The sequence below is a fragment of the Lepidochelys olivacea genome, assembly GCF_965140295.1.
Source record: "Lepidochelys olivacea isolate rLepOli2 genome assembly, chromosome: 4".
NCBI lineage: Eukaryota > Metazoa > Chordata > Testudines > Cheloniidae > Lepidochelys > Lepidochelys olivacea.
The window spans coordinates 42,335,738-42,356,423 of NC_140414.1; the positions used below are offsets into that span (position 1 = coordinate 42,335,738).

The 20,686-nt window shown below is 37.3% G+C and overlaps 1 protein-coding gene across 5 annotated transcripts in view; it reads left to right on the top strand.

Annotated features, from left to right (window-relative positions):
* Window positions 1–20,686, top strand: part of UGT8 (UDP glycosyltransferase 8) — a 71,291-nt gene extending 50,605 nt beyond the window's left edge. For all 5 annotated transcript variants that reach the window (XM_084627529.1, XM_084627528.1, XM_084627531.1 and 2 more), the window contains exons 3-6: window positions 3,579–3,721; window positions 11,355–11,431; window positions 15,367–15,586; window positions 18,404–20,686. In XM_084627529.1, coding sequence (XP_084483655.1) covers window positions 3,579–3,721; window positions 11,355–11,431; window positions 15,367–15,586; window positions 18,404–18,767 — 804 coding nt within the window. In that variant the 3' untranslated portion in view covers window positions 18,768–20,686. The remainder of the gene's footprint in view (window positions 1–3,578; window positions 3,722–11,354; window positions 11,432–15,366; window positions 15,587–18,403) is intronic.

Genomic DNA, 20,686 nt, shown 5'->3' on the forward strand with positions numbered 1-20,686 from the left:
TGTGACTCAAAGAGGCGTTCTTCAGAAAATTGAAATAATTTTTGTATTGTGTAGCAGGAGGCAGTTCACTGGCCACTGGTACACATTTTGTATTTTATTAGATATTAGTTTTTGTGGTCTTGTGTCCTAATATGAAAATAAATTATATTTATACCGTTTGGGCTGCTGTTGACAGAACAAGCTGCAGAGTGTAAACAGCCCACTTGATTTTCCTTTTACTCAATTCTCATGCCCATTTCCTATTGCTGTGTGGGAATTGTAATTGTGGATCTTATAATAAGTCTGTATGAAAATAGCAATGAATCATGGTTCCAAGAAATCAAATAGCATTCTGAAGACTAGGATCTGTAGCTCACGAAAGCTCATGCTCAAATAAATTGGTTAGTCTCTAAGGTGCCACAAGTACTCCTTTTCTTTTTGCGAATACAGACTAACATGGCTGTTACTCTGAAACCTGTAAGGCATTGGTATTAGTTTATAGCACTGCCTGACATCAGTTAGGCACTGCCTGACATCAGTTAGGATCTCAATAGGATTTGAGTTCGTGTTTCCAAAAGCAAAAGGCAAGTCTATTTAGCACACTGGCCTCCTGGTCTTTCTTTTCTTGATATCCTGATGACATTGTTCTCAAGTTTGTTTTGGATTTCTGTTTAGCTAGCAACTCTTCTTTTTCTGATCTACAGAGATGTTTTTACTCTGACTGTGCAGGGCTTTGCTATCACAGTGTTCTTGGGAAGTTTTATCTGCTGGCTTGGGGTTATATAAACTTTATTTCAACAACGTCAACTGAGGGGTTCAAATTTTGCTGTCTCTTTTTTTGTAGTTTAACTGTTACAGTAAATAGGCAGATGACCTGTAATGGAAGAAAAACGAATTCCAGTGAAAACTAATACTGTACATTTCATTTGATTATTTTACACCGTGCATCAAAAACCGGGATCAATCAATAAGGAATTTTCCTGTGCTTCCTTCGTTTTGTTTATACAAACACCAGCTTGACCTTATAAGTTTTTTGCTGACTATAACAAGACCAGGACAAATTACTTAATATCTCTTTTGTGTTCTTCTCGGGAGGAGTGTGTCCTATTCTGAACTCTGGAAGACTTTCTGCACAAAATTCCATCCAAAAAAATCTGACAGTTTCTGTGACTCCACACACCAGCTATATTTTAAAATTACTTTTTTAATATTAATTATCTGAAGCTGCTAACAGGTTTTTGCTTATTGTATTAAAAACAAAGAGTGCAATCCTGACTCTATTGAAGCCAATGACAAACCTCGCACTGAATTCAGTAGAGCAATGATTTCACCTTACCTGCTGGTGAAAATAAACATTAATACTGTTGCTGTTTTTCTTATGACTAAATTCTTTCCAGCAAGTGACTGATGTGTTGTGGAACCATTCTGATATCCATTATGATGAGTTGTTTGGGGAACATTCTATTGCAGGCTCTTCTTTAATATCAGTAGTATTTTCTGTCACATGCTTCTATGGTAATATATTATATTTGAAAAGTAGCAGTTAACATTTCATGTAGCATCCAATACAATTATTAGCCATTGAAATATTATCTTTCATAAAAGTTTTGATACTGCTTTGTAAATATAACCATTGAAAGTTCCAGCCAGTGCCATAAAGTTCTGCTGATTGTGGAAGAAGTACTGTCACCGTCACCTCCTTACACAGTAGATTACAGATGGACTGCTACTTGCAATGCACTGGAAAGTGAAAATGACCTTGTCTTAATAAAAAGTAGCATGTGCTGTATTGTTCATTCTCTCCTCACCTTCTAATTGCCTCTAGTGATCAGCAAATTAAATTTATTTGATACAACTAGTGGAGACTGGCTTCTCCATTGACTGAGAATGTGACAGTGTTATTACCTAAAACATTTTCAAAATGTAAATATCTCTCTCCGTAGGCAGATGAATGTCCCACAGTAAAACAAGCATGTCTAATGCCTAGTGGGCACAGATTACCTCACTGGTTTTTGAGCTACTGCCATGCCTAGGGGAGGGCTTGTTTAACTTGGGTTCATTAATGGAGGTACTGAATCATTCCCTTAGGCAACTGGGCCATGCCCTCTTCCCTGCCAGTGCCACCTGTTTGGGGGGATGGGCAGATTATCTGTGCATCCCTTGGTGGAGAGGTGTTGTGTGGAGACATGGACATACTTTCCATTATTGGAAGCCCTGTGCCCTGAAATTCTGAGGGGCAGAATCTGGCTTAACCTGGAGATGAATGGGTGCTTGTGCAGTAATTACAAGTCTTTAATTGTGCTATGTACTAGAGAAGGCATCCCAGTCTGTGCTACTGTTCTTTCAGTAGGTAATGTTAGGATAATTCATTTTTTTTAATCTGACAGCATATTTCCTCATGTAATTCATTGCAGATACACAACTTTTATTAGCTTACACTGCAGGGTGAATCTGAAAACCCGTTAAATTCCTAAGCGATAAAAGTTATGTGCACTTTCACCTCTTCCACTGTTACATTGCTTATTAGAGGTGTATATAGTTTTTGCATGAAGGAGTTCTGCAGAAGTGCATTACAAGCGGCTTGCTGTTTAGAGAACATTAGAGGAACTAAAGAAACAGTGGTAAAACATATGAGTACAGTGTAAGAAAACTGACTATTTACATATTATATATCTTGTATCCTATATGTACTTTAGTGACAGAACTGAAGAAATTTGCCTTTGGTATATTTGTATATTTTAATATAGTCTTCATAGTGAAATTCTGATTTAATTGCAGTCAGTGCGGGGTTTGCCTTTGACTTCAGTGGTGTCAAGATTTCAGCTTCGGTTTTTAACTTGTGTAGAAGGTTTTGTTTGTTTGTTTTGGGGCAGTGTTATTTTATAATATTGTTATTTTATGTCTTTGGAATGCTGCGCATGGCTATCTAAATAAACTAAAGAGGCGTTCAGTGAAGTTCAAAGGTAAAGAAGTATCTAAGCCTAGGATCTGGCTATTCCTAGTGATTACCAAAAATAAAATGGCTTGTGAAGTTCGCCAAATCCCTAGTTCTCTACTCTTTTGTACTTATAGCAACCTAATAAAATATCTTTTCCCTTTAAAAAACCCCTCTATTTACAGTTCCTTCCCTTCTTCGATTAAGGCCAAACCTCGTATTCTGGAGTTTTGTTTAGGGCTTTATTCATATGTTGCATATATCTTATTCTTATGCATTTGCATGCACCTGAGCTGATTTTTCAAAATACGCAGCTAGGTGTACCTGTCTATCTGAGATCAGATGCAAGTCTGCTTCTATATGTAAACGATATTTGTTACCTTAACAAATTAGGAAAGAATCTCTTGACCTGTGATATTGGCTGTTAATATGAAGGCTTTAATTAAACCCAGACTGGGGAGAAATTTAATATTAATAACTTTCAAAATATCAGTTATGTAGTCTGAATCACTCTGTTATTATACCACCTAATTTCCAAAATTCAAATGCCTCGTGAAGCACTGCTAAGCTGTTCAGTGACTGACAGACAAATTTCCAGTATGCAACGGTAATTTTATTCTGATGCTTGTTTTACGATGCTTAGTGCAAATTTTTGTTTCAACAGGATCTTCAAACATGGGTGAATGGTGCTAATGAAAATGGCTTTGTCCTTGTCTCATTTGGAGCGGGAGTGAAATATTTGTCAGAAGACATAGCAAATAAATTAGCATATGCCCTGGCAAGACTTCCTCAGAGGGTTATCTGGAGGTAAGAACTACAGTATAATATGTGTTTGAGGTAGATTTGAAGGTTTCTTACCGCATATTTAACTGGGAATTGGTCCTGCTTCGAGCAGGGGGTTGGACTAGATGACCTTCTGGGGTCCCTTCCAACCTTGATATTCTGTGATTCTATGATTCTATTTGGGCTGTCCTGGTTTGGAGGCAAATTGAATTTGGGACACACAATGTAGATAGGCAGGATAGCAGGAGGCAATTAATTCTTTCATGAAAGGTGATATTTATTGTCCTTTCTTAACCTCCCTCCCCACTTTCTCACAGAAGCAGAATTTGCAACACTGTCCTTGTAGTCAGAAACACAGCAGTCTCCTAGCAGAGTGTAGTTCAGGTTATATTCAAGCACTGGGATGTAAGCTAGAAAAAAGATAGAGCAACATGAGGAACTTTGTGAGGGTATGTATAACATTTGAGGCTTTTAAACATCACTGCTAGCTAAAGACCTCATATTAGGAATTGGGAATGACATTATCCTATTGACTTCATGTTGGGGATGGGGCCAGGGAAACAAACATGACAGGAAGGAAGGAGAAAGGGGGGCTGTGTGTGAACAAGAACCTTTGTTAAGGTAGGAAATTCCTGTTCTCTGAACTCTCACTCTCTCTCTCTCTCTCTCTCTCTCTCTCTCTCTCGCTCCTTTGTCTCTATTTGTTTCAATCTGTCTGTCTTCCTTGCCTGCAGGTCCCTGTTGTTTGTATTGCTCCATATCCTTGTCTTTATCTTGCCTGTTAAACACAAAGAAGGAAAGAGAAATATCTCTCCCTTTGCTTGACTGGAGTGATTAGGAGATCCCATGGATGTGGAGATTCCTCTGTCTAAGCATAAGGCATTCTCACCATCTCCCCCAGATCTCAGACTTACCCATAGGTACTTGAATTCCTTAGCTTGCTGTGTAACAATAGTTAGGTAGGAGTGGGTGAGAAATTCTGCATTTCTAGCATCTCCTGGTTTGAGCTAGAGAGCCACTCCTTTACTATCCGTGACAGCACTTTTGTTGAATGCAAAAGTTTAACAGCTCACAGCAATGCAACACAACAATTTCGAACAGGAAATTAATAATAATAATCCTGAATCTCCTTTCTGGAGTCTGCTCAGGATGAGGGAGCAGCACTTTATTTCAAATATATCAAATTGCCCTTCTCTAGGAGTGGAACATTTCATTGTCTTCTGGTAGCTGTTGTTCCTGCTGTCATTTTTAATGAACATTTGTAGTTATGTATGCTTTATGTATTATGTATTATTAATTATTAATTATTAATTATTATTATTATTATTATTATTATTACTAAACAGCATTGAACACAGTGATCCAGTGTTCTGGCCCCTCCCTGTCCCTTTCTTTATGTTGAAGTTTTATTTTTGTCTCAAAAGTGACAGACTGCACGGTATTCTAAAACATAATTGCCCGTTAGAGACAAGACACCAAGAGGGCACAGATTATTTAGAAAACAACAAACAGCCGGAGCATAATGCTTATCACTCTAACTCACCCTTCCCTTTGGGAACTGTTGGTGTTCAAGAAGGCTGGAGGTTCCTGCAGCAGTCAATTTCAGCTTGAGCTGGTGAAAATGGACAAGGACACAGAATAGACCAGCTCTGCCCTTTCTCCCAGGGCAGAAACCTCCCAGTTTCCTATGTCAGGAGACTCCCTGATCAGCCTCCTTAGGTGATCACAGACCCCTACCAGCTGACTTGTTGCCAGGTGACCTCTTTCCTGACAAATTAGTTCTCCTGGGCAGGGGCCAGAATTTTGTGTAGGGTTCTTCTGTTTGTATAAAGAACCATCAAGATTTAATAATCCTCTATTGTTAGCCCTGAGCCACTGCCCTTGGAATTTCAGCCCAACATGGAGATAAAACCCCACATTCAAAATGGATTTTTCAGCTTGATAAAGATACATAGAGAGCGTACCCAACAGCAAACAGAATTCATCAGCTGTACATAAACAGATTCTGCAAGTCATCACACACACACACATCTGTAATTACAGAATAATCAAAGAGTAAAGCACGGTAAAAATAGTATAGTATGTGAAGTGTGGTTGCAGGATTCTGCATATCTTACTACTCACCATTATTCAAAACACTATTTTGGCCCTAGTCCTGCAAAAAGGATATTTATGCTCCCACTGGCCCACTGTTAATCATGGGAGGAAAGTATTTATGATGTTGTCCACCTGGCTCAAGGGAACCAGAGACTGCAGTGTAGTGAAGATATTTCTTAAAAAAACAAAAGTATATATTTTTGATACTGTCCTTTCAAAAGGCTTCATCTGAGTCCAGTGTATTTCAGCAAGGGCCATCCTTATTCTCCTCCAAAAATGTTCTTATCAATTGTTTATATGACGATACGAATTGGTGTTTTGAAAGGTAACATTTTGGTCATATCCCGGGGAGCAATCATAGTAGCAGCTACTGTTATCCTCATAAAACATTTTGTTGTTCAGAACATACAAACACCAGCCCTTAGAATCAAGGCAGATATTATCATGCATTTTTGAACATGCATATCTGATTGCCATTCATCTTAATGAGGGAAGGTCGGAGGCAAATGAATTGTCAGTCAAGGCTGCTATCACTGAACTAGACAACTCTCTTCTTCCTCATTCTTTTTTGCCTGCAAGCATAAAGATCCACTGTCACCCATCTCACCTGTCCTCTCTCTATGTCTTTGTTTCTAGACCTCATGGATAAAAACTAGAAGAAAGAAAAGAGAGAAGTGAGAAGGGAAAACCCAGCAGGCATAAGAATCTATAGCAGAGTATCTTATCCATGGAAGGGAGAGTGCCTCAAGCCAGGGCTTCCCCTAAATTGGCTTTACAGGGCTTGGATCATGGCTTGATTCACTGTATGTGGATCGTAGCTGCCTAACATATATTACAGAACCACTAGGATTCTGATTCTACTGAGTGGTTGCAAAACCCTCTTGGCCTTTAACATAACCTGCCCCCTATCTCTTAGGAATGATTGCTACTTGTCCTGACAGCAGATCCAGAACTTAAATTGCTGTAGTACTTACCTTGTCAGTCTTTCACTCATCTTTTTCCATCTCTCATCCCCATTTGCATCTTTTGGAGTCCACAGAGTTGGGACAGCGAACCCATTTTATCTGAAGTCAGCATTGTGGTCAGGGCAATCCAATTTCTGAAGGACAACTTCTTGCAAGAAGTTACAGATGGAAGATTCTCTTTGAGCCTTGCCAGACAATGTTTTATTGGGTAGTCTTAACAAGGGATTCAACTATTGTTCTTTCAGGGTAGCAAGATACCGGTACCGAATATTTAATAGTGTTGAAATCCGTACAAAATCTGTGATGTTGGTTGAACTGTCTTCTTATATTTACCTTTTTTCAACAGATATGCTTTTCTTGTTTTGCCTCCTGCCTCCTCCTTTCATCCTTTACATTCACATTTTCTCATTAACCACCAGTAGCTTTTGGTTTTATTGCTCTTTCCTGGGAATTTTATTGTAGAGGAGTTAACACTCTCCAAATACAATTTTTATAGATTAAAAAAACTGAAAACCAAATACAAGCTTTTGCTTGTTATTTTCAACAGTCAGATGAGTCCATAATAAAAATACTAAAGTTTACACAGTATCATTCAGACAGAAGGATAGATTAAATGTTTTAGAAATTGGAATCACTCCTCCGGCCAAAGAAATGCATCAGCTCTTGGAGTGAAATATGACAACTTAACACTATGCAATAGTTTAGGACAGGAGGTGAACAAGTAAACCTTAACCAACTGACACTGAAGGGGAATTTTTTGGTAGTCTGAATATAATTACCTTTATTATGGGTTCACAGTTGCATAGATTAGGGTGAATATGGTTGCTTTAGGTGTTTCCAAATAGGAACATTGTCTTTTCATTATGGATAGGGTATCCTCTCCTGGGAAGAGAAGGACTGGGTCCTCTTAGCAGAAAATTTTCAGGGCTACTAACTGGGTATCATCATTATCCTTTCACAAGCTTTACAAGTAGAGCTGATAGAGAACTTTCTGTCAAAAAAATTTTTCAACAGAAAACTGGGTTTTCAATTACACTCATGTGTGTATGTAAGGTGCCTGCATTCCATGTCAAATATTTAGTTTTCACTAGAAGATGAAGAAAAAATAGGTCAAAAACTGAAATTCTTTTGGTTTTAATTTTTTTAATGAAAAGTTGAAATTTTCAGTTGAAAAGGTCTGTAAAAATGATTTTGCTGCTATTTTTCATCAACATTTTTGCAGGGTGAAAAAAAAGACTATTTTGACCAAATCTTTTTACAAGCTAATCTCTACTAAATGGCTTTTGGTGCAATATTACAAGTGTGCTGGTCCAGTAATTTTTTTTCTTTTGTGGGATGGGTGAAAAAGAGATGAATAGCAAGAGAAATTATTTACTGTTTTCTTGTTTGTCATGGTCTCCACTTGAGTTTTTAACACTCAAGTAAGTAAACTGATTTCAGAAGAGCTGAACATCCAGGTGCTCCCACTGGCTTTACTGGGAGCTGCTAAGTCCTCAGCACTTTAGAAAATCAGGCTACTTAATTAATTATGTGCCTAAATACAAATTGAGGAATTTTACTTTACATACCCATGTTCTTCTGATCATTCACCTATGGAAATCTCTTCTTGAGTTTGAAATGGGTGTGCTGTGCAGAGGGCAGTGGAAGCGTTTCAAAGACGTACTGAAAGTACATCTTAAAAATGGGGGCATCAACCCAACAAACTGGGAGGACTTGGTGCGGAACAGAACACAATGGCACCACACCTTACACCAAGCCACAGCTCACTTTGAGGATAACAGACATGCTCATGAGACAGAGAAGTGACAAAGGAGGAAAGAAAGGGCACAACAGTCCAGCCAACAACTATGTCTCCTCCAAGATTACATCTGTCACTCCTGTGGGAAAATCTGCAGGGCAAGAATTGGGCTCCTCATCCACTTAAAAACTCACCAATGAACCCCCTCGGCAGATATCATCTTCACATCAAGGGATAGCCGAAGAAGAAGCTGTGTCTTGTATAACTGAGCTTTTTAATTCCTGTTAAGTGGAAACATACTTCTGCTTGTCATTATTCTTTTCTGTGTTAAATGGGAAAAGAGAAGAAGCATGATAAATGAAATTACTGTTAGGTAAATCTCTTTTATTGCTTCCCTATATTCCCCATCAAATTGTAGCCAAAGACCATGACATAGTTTATTTTTTACTTTATATATATTTTGGTAAATAGCATAGTTTTTTAAGAAATGCACAGAATGTGCAGCCTAAATAGTGTAAGCCATAAAATGATGTATTATTTATTTAACTGATAACATGAGGCTGTTCCTTCTTTTCCAACTAATAACTATATTCTGGGTGAAATAAACTCTGAAATCAAAGGTCCTTAATCCAAGACGTGGCTGAGCAAACGTGGAGCTTCCCCAAGTAGTTCTTATGCTGTGCTTTCTCTCTTCCCTCTATTAAATGTGTTATGATTGACTGCTATAAATCCCTAAGCACCTTCATAATTCCCAATCCATATTCCTACAGGTTGGGATTTGCAAATCAGTTTAAGGGAGTTAAGACACCCAACTGCCATTGAAAGTCTTAGCCACAGTAAATATGGCTCCCTCTAGTTCTGATTCCCTGTATGCGCCACAAGTCTTTGTATTAGATTTTTGCCCCGGGGGGAAGACTTAGCCCTCTCTCCCCTCTTACCACTGATAGTAATTCCTTTTAAATAGTTTTTATTGTCAGGACCTAGGGGAGGTTGCATGACTGCAAAGGGAAGTCACACATTGAGCTGTGTTTGTTGTGGATATGTTGATGGGGAGTTCTGAGTAGAGGGATTTATATAGTAGTAGCCAGTCCATATAGCTTTATTAATATTTTCTTATTCAACAAAATGTCCATAGAGAGATTATACAAACCTTCTGCTCTATTTAATAATAGACTTCAGCTAATCAGAGTATTAGGGATACAGCGTGGCTCAGTGGGTCACACCTGAGAATACCAGATTCAGGACAAATTGCTGAGAAATAATGCAGACTCACCCCCAAAACTGGTGGTTATTCTATCATTAGATTATACCAATCCATTAAAAAAAGTAAACTTCTGTCTCCAGTTAACACCAGTTAACAAGAAGTCAAAAATGCAGTCTCCTTAGGCATTCCAGCACTTATTCACCACCCAGACACTAAATTTTATGATGAGTGACTATTGATAACCAGTTTAATCAAACAAAGGGTTTTTTTGATCCCAAGAGATCAACCACATACCCAGGTCAATATATAACTCAGATCTTACCCAATAATCATGCTGTTGCCAATCCTTTAGTAATTAAAATCCAAAGGTTTATTTGTAAAGAAAGAAGAGGAGAATTAAAATGGTGATGGAAATCATACACACAAGTGAGTGCAAAGTTCTTATATCAGATTTGAAGCAGTGATGGAATAAAGTGCTTGTTTGCAAAAGTCTCTCTGGAAATTACTCAAATGGCTTGGGAGTCATCAAATCCTTGTTTAGAGCTTCCTTGTTAGATAGAAATCCAGTTCAGAGAAATGAAGCAGGAAACGAAGACAAAATGGAGATGTTTCCAGGGTCTTATATACCCTATCCCTTGTGACTGGAATTTTACTATCTCAACAAAGCTCACAGTCTCAGTTCGCCGAAAATTACAGGCAAAAGATGGAGTCCAAGGTCACATGTCAAGTCACATACTCTTACATTGCTTTGATGGCTCACAGGAGCAGCCATTGCCCACTTGGAGGCTAATGCATCCACAGGAAGATTTGCTGGGTTGGATGAGCTTCTCCTATGCACCTTGTGAGAGTCAATTGCTTTTGAATGGCTATCAACACAAAGCTGTCTGGCTTCAATGAAGATTTTACCTGGTGGGTCTTCCCCCTGGAACAAACACATATGGGATATAGATCTATAGCCAATATTCATAACTTCAGATACAGAGAAGATATATGGATTTGAACAGGTCATCTTTAGCAGATCATAGCTTTTCTATTGACACCTTACATGATGTACTTTGTACAAGATTTGTTGCAATTGTCTAACAGTGGCAATATCAATTATATAAATGGACATGTTTCAGTCATACAGCATCACACAGGGATTTGTCGATTGTATGGGTATTAAATAAAAAACTATACTGCCATTACGCAAATCAGACATACATATCTATCTGGCAGCCAGAGTGTAGGAAAACTAAATAACTGAAATTACTCTTTTCAGAGTAACAGTCGTGTTAGTCTGTATTCGCAAAAAGAAAAGGAGTACTTGTGGCACCTTAGAGACTAACCAATTTATTTGAGCATAAGCTTAAAGCCAATAATAAAGCTTATGCTCAAATAAATTGGTTAGTCTCTAAGGTGCCACAAGTACTCCTTTTCTTTTTGTGAAATTACTCTGTAGTTATTGATCATTACTTTGTACCATTGGAACTATCTGACCTGCTGACACAACTCCAATTCCATGTAATGGTACATAAATAAATCCTTTCCCCATGTGACTGACTTTTTTGTAATATTCAGGGATCATTTGGTTTGGATGTGTGTTTCAAGTCTATCAATTTCAGAACTTTTGAGAATTTATTTTGAAAGATTGCTGTCTGCTGTGCATTTTAGGTTTTCAGGAAGCAAGCCAAGGAATTTAGGAAACAATACAAAACTCAGAGAATGGTTACCACAAAATGACCTCCTTGGTGAGTACACAATGTGGTGAAAGCCTGTTTTTTAAAAAAATAAATAAATAAAAAAAAGGTATATGCAGTTGACAGTGCTGTAACATTTGTTATTTTAAAGCAATCAACTTCTGTACCAGAAATAGTGCTGCAAGAATGTAGAACTCAGAATAATCTGAAGGTAATTAAGCCACTTTTTATGCTCTGAGTGCAAAAGAAAAGTAATAATCCTGGCTAATTAGTGAAGTTTGTCATGTATTAAGAACATAACTGAAGACTTCCATTTTCAGTTGCTTACAACTTTCTGAAAAATTCTCCATTCCAGCTGTAAATTTTCCATGGTGGTTTGTTTGCTTGTTTTACATGTTTGCTTGCTTTTTGGGTGGGGGAGTTTCAACAAAATCCAAATCTTTAAAATTTGAAAATTTAAATATGCCACTTATCTGGAGGACTTCTCGTGCTAATAATTTACAACAAACCAAAACCTAATTGATTTCAGTGTTTAAAATCTCAAGGAAATCTTTTTCAGAACACTATGACACTAAAGACAAGGTCCTGCTATCTTTCCTCAGATTCCCCATCACTAAAGTGGTAATTGATTCGTTAATGTTTGTACAGCTCTTTGAGTATATAAAGTGCTAACTAAGGTAAATTGGTTATTATTATAATTTGGTTGTCATAATAGTTGAAAGGCTTATTCATTTTTGGTTAAATAATCAAATTATTTGAAATTAGGGACTCCAAAGGAACCAAAGACTGTGTCATCTTTAGTTAAGCACTTACAACATCTGTGGTGTCTGACAGTTGGATTGCTGCAAAGATAGTAATGATGTTCCCAATGAACAGGTCAACAACTGAAAAAAGTCATGGCTTTGACTCAGTCAGTGACTTTTATTGGCCAAAATTCTGCAAGAGAATTTGTACCACTTGGAAAACCACCCAGGAATACCCAAACACAAAATTTGATGAATTCATTAAATTCATCCTTTCAGTCAGCTGGCAGTTTCTCTTACATAAAACATTCCCCATCTCCTATGTTTTTTAACTCCTCCCCAAATGCATGTGCCTGGACTCTTGTATAAAGTCACCACCCTTTACGTGGCCATGGCTGTTCCTCAAAATTAAACAATTATTTTTCTTAAATACAAGGGCTAAACTAAGTCAGGTGTATCTACAGTGGCTGTTCACTGTCTTCCCTAGTCAGATAAAGTGAAAATCAATAAATTATTATAATTTTATTTATGCATTTATTATTTGTATTGTGGTAGTGGGTAGTGGCTAGAGGTGGGCTCTATATAAGCACAAAACCAAATTATATTCTTTGCCCCAAAGAGCTTATAATATGTTACTTGCTTTATTCCTTTTAGCTCAGTATAAATCCCTTTATCATTCCAACGAAACATAGTCCTGATCCAAAGCCTTTGAAATTGGTAGAAAAACTCCTATTGAATTCAATGGGCTGTGGATCAGGCCACATCTGAGCAAGGGGAAACCTATATGTACATAATATAACAGAGAAGACACAGATTCCTTCCTTAAGTTGGGATGAAAGAGAACCCCAGTGGAGTCTGCTTTAAAGCTTCTGTCTTGAGTCCAGACCATCCTCTTGGTCAGAGTCGCTGAGGTCTTTAAGATCATTGTCCTTCTCTCCTTCCCCAATCTCAGCTCTATTTCTTTCCCTAATGGTTGGTTCTATTAAAACTAAGATGGCCAACTATAGATCATTCATAGAACTTCATTAGTCCACCTCCAAGAGGGCTGAGAGAGAGAGGATTTATTTCACATTTCTTTTAGTTTCATAGCTGATTTAAAAAAAATCAGTACTTTGTGGCCTTCATAAATGGGACAACTGCACTGAAGAAAGCTTTATAACTGCAAAAGCTATGCAATCATGAGATAATATTTTAAAAAGAGAAGTTACTTATGTAGAAATTTGCTACAATCATGCTATCTTGGAACACTGCTGACCCATAACTATTAGTAAGTTGAGTACTATATGATATTTGCTTTACCAGCAAACACTTCAAATATGCAGTCTTTGCTGATGTTTTCAGTGAAAATTCAGAAACACACACACACTTGATTGAAACCTCAGGAATGTGTATGTGTGGCAATATAGTTATATATTTGCTGCTTGTTCCTACAGAAGCATTTTCAGGCATAGGATGTGGATTACAAATGGATAACCTCTCTCAGTTTATTTATCAGGATATTAAACCATTGCTGGGTTATCTAAGCACCTGAGAAATAAGAAGTCAAACAACTGTATCTCAGACATAATAGTTTATTTGTAAAGAATGTTTTAGATTTATTCCCATGAGCTTTTTCACTTTGTGTCAACAGTGTATGAAACCCTGGTGAGCTTAGGACCCAGTCAAAGCTTATGGTTGCTTCTAGGTTATCTAGAAGCTGTTTTCAAAACAATGCCAGTCTAAAGATTCATTCTGAGGAGTAACTTATTAAAAAGCAAGTAAGTAAGTGTGTGTGGGTGGGTGGGTGGGTGGGTGAGAGAGAGAGAGAGAGAGAGTATTAATTATAATGCAGTGATGAGGCAAATGAGTTTTAACTAAAGTAGTTCTATTGTGGTAACCACATTGCACTGAGTGAGTCAAATTCTTTTATTTAATACAATAATATATTGTTACTGTTACAGTCAGACCATTTTACCCCAAAGAAATTAATTATTCTGACACTAAAGACTCCTATTTTTTATGAATGGAGCTCGGCTGTTCTCAGTGGTGGCAGATGACAGAACAAGAAGCAATGGTCTCAAGTTGCAGTGGGGAAGGTCTAGGTTGGATATTAGGAAACTCTATTTCACTAGGAGTGTGGTGAAGCACTGGAATGGGTTACCTAGGGAGGTGGTAGAATCTCCATCCTTAGAGGTTTTTAAGGCCCGCTTGACAAAGCCTTGGCTGAGACGATTTAGTGGGTGTTGGGCCTGATTTGAGCAGGGGATTAGATTAGATGACATCCGGAGGTCTCTTGCAACCCTAATATTCTATGATTCTATGAATTCTTGGGAATAAGGGTTCTCTCCTTGTTTCGGTTATAATGCTAAGTTAGTATGTACCAATGGTAATAATCAACAACAGTCAGTTAAAAGTAATCAGCTTTGGTCCCTCATGAAACTGATATTTTATTTAGTTAAAAATAAACACAAGGCTTTACAGGATGCTCCAATTCAATCCTATTATTCCTTCAACTTTTCCAACAAATCAATGTAACCTGAAACCACTCAGTAATACTTTCCACTCTAAACAGAAATCTGAGGAAAGGATACCTGGAATGTGCATCTTTGTGCTGCTCTGCGGTTACCATGTGAACATAACTTCAGGGTCTGCTGGAGTTGACTTAGTCAGAATTCCTCAATATCACACTTACCATTTATATTAGTTATTTAAAACCATGTTATGAAATGAGATTTTCATTTTATTGAATATACCCCATCTTGTATGTTGGACTATAAGGAATGAGAAAACATCGATTGCAAAATTTCTAAGGCCTAAATGCAAGAAGTTACTTGAACACACATGTAACTTCAAGCAATTGCGTGCGCTTTCCTGAACTGAAGTCATAGAAACTTGAAAAGAGCTGCAATATACTCAGATTTATTAAACCATTTTATACTGTGCCTCACAAAATCTTGTTTGAAAAAATCGTTCAAATTGGTTTAGACAAAAACAGAGGCTTGGAAACAAAGGATAATGATAAATGGCAATATATTAATTTGGCAGAGAGAGGCATCTAACAGGGAGCTGGTTTTGTGTACTCATTTCACCAATGAACTGGGAAAGGGTTTAAAACAGCACACTATTCAAATAATACTTGATTGGGAAGAGTTGCTGAATGTGGTAATTGGTCTTTTCTATTTCTAATTTCAGTAATTTTATGATACATAATATACATGTTTGTAAAGCATTTTCTTTCCTTTACTTCACTTCTCCTCTCTGTAGGTCATGCTAACATTAAAGCCTTCCTTAGCCATGGTGGTTTGAACAGTATTTTTGAAACCATGTACCATGGAGTGCCTGTGGTGGGAATTCCCCTCTTTGGAGACCACTATGATACTATGACCCGAGTACAGGCCAAAGGCATGGGAATATTATTAAACTGGAAGACAATTACTGAGGATGAACTATATGAAGCACTGGTGAAAGTCATTAATGATCCCAGGTAAGGAAATGTTTTTTTTCTGAATTGTCATTGTAGGTTAAATCTTTATGTAGATGAGGATTTGAATGCACAAATATTTATGCAAATAGAGATTTCTGCACACAGCTGTGTTCCTGCCTGGTTGTCCAGTATGCACAAAGAAATGTAGGCATCATGGATACACAAAAAGTCAATCCTTTAAAACGTGGCCCTATACATAATGCAGACAAATCTTTCAAATAATTAGTACTCTATCTGCCATATTAAAAATCATTATCCTCATTTACTTTTCTTGTTAGCACGTTCAGTCACCAGGTGAAGATCCATGACCATTAATCCTATATTTCTCAGGGACAACAACAGGCCCTTTCCCCACACACTTTATCCTTCTCTGTAAAGCAAAACATCTGTATATCTGTCTTGATGGAATCACTATGAATCAGTAGTAACATGTAGAATGGTCATTTTTTGCTGTGTTGACAGAAAGATTTAAATATATTTTATGCATATACGTGGCTCCATCAGCTGGAATATTTAAATTGTAGGTGATCCAAAATTGTTGTCTGGGTCCTATGGTATAACGGATACAAAAGAGTAACCTTGTCTTGTCTGCTCGGTTTAGAATAAACACAAAGTTCTCTTTTCTCATCCCAGAAGCAGATTTATCTTGGTGCAGAGGTGTGTCATTCAGGCTGATCAGTAAAATATTATCATCTCTACAAAGGATTATGAATCTGAGGTCTTGAGTTTCTCTCATAATTCACCTGGACTCAATAATAGCCTGGGTTCATAAGCTGGCTTCTATGTTGGCATGTCTGGAACTACAATTGTCATGTTTTCATCTGCAGACACTTTAATTTGGCACATGTATTAGTCACTTCAGTCTGATTCTGTTTGCTTACCATTACTCTTATATCTGAAGTCCTCTCTCACTGCGTGGCTAGAGGACAAGTCTTTATGGCTGAATTTGCTCTTGGATGTCCCCTTAATTTGTCATGACAGACACTTTGGATGAAGTGTCCACTAGTCTTGTAGCAGAGAGAGCTTTCTCTTTTGACAGGCTGGAGACTGGATGGTCTGGCATGTTATTACTATTCAGTGGCAGGATGAAGGGCATGATATTAAGGATCCAAAGACATAATAGCACCACAGAGGCACACTGTAAACAGAGTGGCATGAAGAACATTGATGGGGCAGCCAAAGACTACCCTGTCTCTTGTGCACAGAAGGAATTAACTGTTCCTATTGACCTTTTATATTGAGTGAGTCTTGTTGCATTCTAAGACACACTGACTGATTCAGAGTCACTGCCAGTCAGGAGGACGGGAATATCATCAGTTCACATCCGTGATGATTTGTCAAAAATGTGGAATCTGTGAAAGGGCCCTGATGGCTTCCCAAACAAACAGGAAGGGAGAGGTATTCTTTTCCAGATTTTAGAGACCTTTATATCTGGGGGTTCCACCAAGCATATGGCTTCTATTCTGTCTCCATCTGCAGGGTAGAAGAAGTTACACCCACTCTGGGCTTGCAGAAAGGAACCTGGAGAAGTCACATTAACAGATAATAAATTACTATAAGCTGTTAGCAACCTGTGGTGAACAAAAGCATGTTGGTTTTATAGCATATGGTTGTGTGAGAGATTTCACTTAGTCTTGTTATAGTGACAAATTCATGCTGTCATCAGGACTATTGCCATTGGTGACAGCACACATTCTCATGGAGTGTGTCTGGGTTCACACTGTAGCGAATCTAAGAAAATCAACTGCTAAACCCAGTGATTAGTGTATTTAATCATGGTACTTAAGAGGAGGAATATTTATGTATTAAATCCTTAATCCAAATGCATGTTATCCTTTGTAGCACATAGACTATTCCTAAATTAAATAGGTCAATGTTCTAGCTAGTTGTCTAGTGGATTACACTGTTGGAGATTTGGACACAACTTATCGGGTTGATAGGGACAGTGTCTGTGGGTGACACTTTTATTGGCTTAGGGCAGGATAATGCTATGAGTAAATGAAACAGTCAGTAGGAGTAGGATGTTAATGAAGGAAAAATACCTATGTAGGAAGTTGCAAAGGAAATCTCATGAACCCCACTTACATCAGACTTCCACTGTACAATTATCTGATATGAGGAGGGGAGGTCCGCTTTAGTAATCTGTTTGTCGTGAAATAAAGGGAAGAAGGAATCCCCATGATCAGGGCATTCTGATACTAAAAAATAAATTTAAAAAATGCATCCCAAACACGAAAGATCTAGTGTCAAACAATATAAAAATCTGTTCAGACTATATTAGAGACAGGGCATATCACTTTATTCTACACCTCTCTGATAATAGGCAACATTATTTTCCATATTTCGTTGGACAGGAGTATAAATGAACAATATGTTGGACAGAGAATGTGCCTAGTTTAGTGGGAGGGGAAAATGTCTCTAATTTGTTATGTTTAATTTTCAGTGTGAATGAAATTCACCCCATGCAGAAGGCCAACAGAGGAGCAATGCATCACTAAAGTCCCATTTAAACCCTTCTGCTGGCTCTCTGCATGGGGTGAATTTTACCCCATATTAACATATGTACAGATATAAATGTAGGTACAACTATTGTCAATATTTATTTTTCTCTGAATACTTTTACTATTGCATTGAAGAGGACTCACCTGTCCTATAGTGCATCTCAAACACCTGCCAACTGCTGTTCTTTGTCATTTTCCTACCAAAATACCCCACTCAGTATGGAGAAATTCAAGTACATTTCTGTGTTCACATGGATACTTGTCATTTGAGAGCAAGATAATATTCCTAATTTGTCACATTGTTTCTTTCCTGCAGCTACAGGCAACGGGCCCGAAAGCTGTCTGAAATTCACAAGGACCAACCCGGACATCCTGTTAATCGGACAGTGTACTGGATTAATTATATCCTCCGACACAACGGAGCACAACATCTACGTGCTGCTGTTTACACCATCTCTTTTTATCAGTATTTCTTATTGGATATTGTCTTTGTTGTACTACTTGGTGCTGCCTTATTTTATTACATTTTGGCCAGGATAGCAAAGTTTATCCACAAACAAAGCAAACGTCTTTGGTCAAATGATGAACATAGCACCATTAATGGACATTACCACAACGGGATACCAAATGGCAAATATAGAAGAAATGGTCATATTAAACATGAAAAAAAGGTGAAATGAGCCAACTACCCCATGTACAGTAATGAATCAGATCAATAATTGAATTTTATCGCTGTAACTTAATCTAACAACTACTTAAAGTAAAACATCAGTAAACAGTTCTAACACTCCCCTACAGTATGTAATCTTATATGATGAGATTCTACAGAACTAAGAAACATCTTTAAAAACAAAACAAAAAACACAACCTAAAATGCAAAATGTATTTTATTCTTAATACTGATGCAGAGAGGGTATTTTGGCACTGACATTTTTAGAAGCCTTAATTCTCTGAAGTAATTAAATGACCGTATTTATGATTTTCCAGTTTTTAAACCTGAATGTGTGCGTCCCAGATAAGGAAAGGTTTCCTTTAACTTGCAAAGATTTTCTTTTTTTATTTTATATATATACCCCTCTTTTAGCTGAGAGTATTTTAGAGCTAGCTCTGTGTTCTATTTGTTAAAGGTTTGACATGTTGCTTAAGAATGATGTTTCAATAAAGTCATCTTTCCCAGTGTTTGACACGCAGCAATTAAGTTGCAGATTGAGAATGCAGCCATAAAAAAGAACTTTCTCAAAACTGAACATTGAAGAAAAAAGGTAAAAATATGTACTGCTTTCCCCCCCAATAGGCTACATAATTCTTCTGTTCTTTGCCGTTGCTTTAGAGAAAGGGATTTTGATCAATCTGGGATAAGTTGTAAATTTTATATTTATGTATGTTTTATTTTTATTTTATTTTGTGGGGTTATTTGCCTTTCCCTACATAAATAATTTATTCCACTGGAAGAAATGTAGGGGAGTTTTAATTAAATGAATAAAATGGCTGTGTGTGTAGAATGCATAATTAAGAAAAATAAATGAAACTCAGAAAAAAAATGTTTTGGCCCTGAGCTCAGTGTAGAAGGTTTGCTATGGCCCTTGAGCAATGCAGAATCAAACCACTATGTAGGGTTTGTTTAAGAAAAGTTGAATGTCTTTCCTAATAATTATTATTATATTATTAAGTTTTTTCTAAATCACAGTGTTGTAGATGTTCTCTTTAAACAGTTCTATCTGGAAAAAATATTAACTTATATTGGTCTGGACCACACAGTTCCTGACATAGTTGCCAACACTAAAGTCTCTGAACATGGGATGGGTTCTCTGGGTGGTAACCAATGCATGTTTAGAGGTTTTATGTCATGTATGACATTAAACCTAGCAAACCAAACACAGTTCATAGAGATTGTCTCTTCTGCTCCCCACTATGGCCCCACCCCTCAGCAGTCTCTGTCAATCATCGAGCTGACATGCGACTTCTCTGTCTTTTGAATGAAGAGTGGGGATGCAGGGCACTGGTCATGAAATCAGAGCTGTCTTGCTGAACCACAGTTGGCAACTATGTCTTATTTCCATGTCATTCTGTTTACTTGGAATTTGTACTACACATGTTGTGAGTGTATGCATTGTTTATTTATAGTTTGAAATCCCATGAATGACAGAGGAAGGAAAGAAGCCCATTTACCTTGTGTTGTTCACTAACATGGGAAGAACTGTGAAAATGACAGAATGCTGAGATCATCTTCATACACAGTGACATTATATTTCATTATCATTCCATCAGGAGCCTCTCTTCTATAGCAATAAATAACATTACAAAAATGTTTCTAATATATGGTACAGTCATTTGTACTGCTTTCTGAATACTTGAAGAAAATGGTGTTATAAATAAGCCAATTACATATATCTTTTTACAATCTTATCAGTACATGGCAACTAAAGGAACACATCGAGGCGATGAATGGTGGGATGGTAACAGGATTTTGAGTGTATGATGAGTTGCTTTTACTGTTTTTGGTTTAGTGAAAGTACAAAAGCACTTACTGGATGATTAAGCATAATTTAATCTTCACTGTGATAAAACTTATGTAATAAACATGGATTTAATAGAGAAA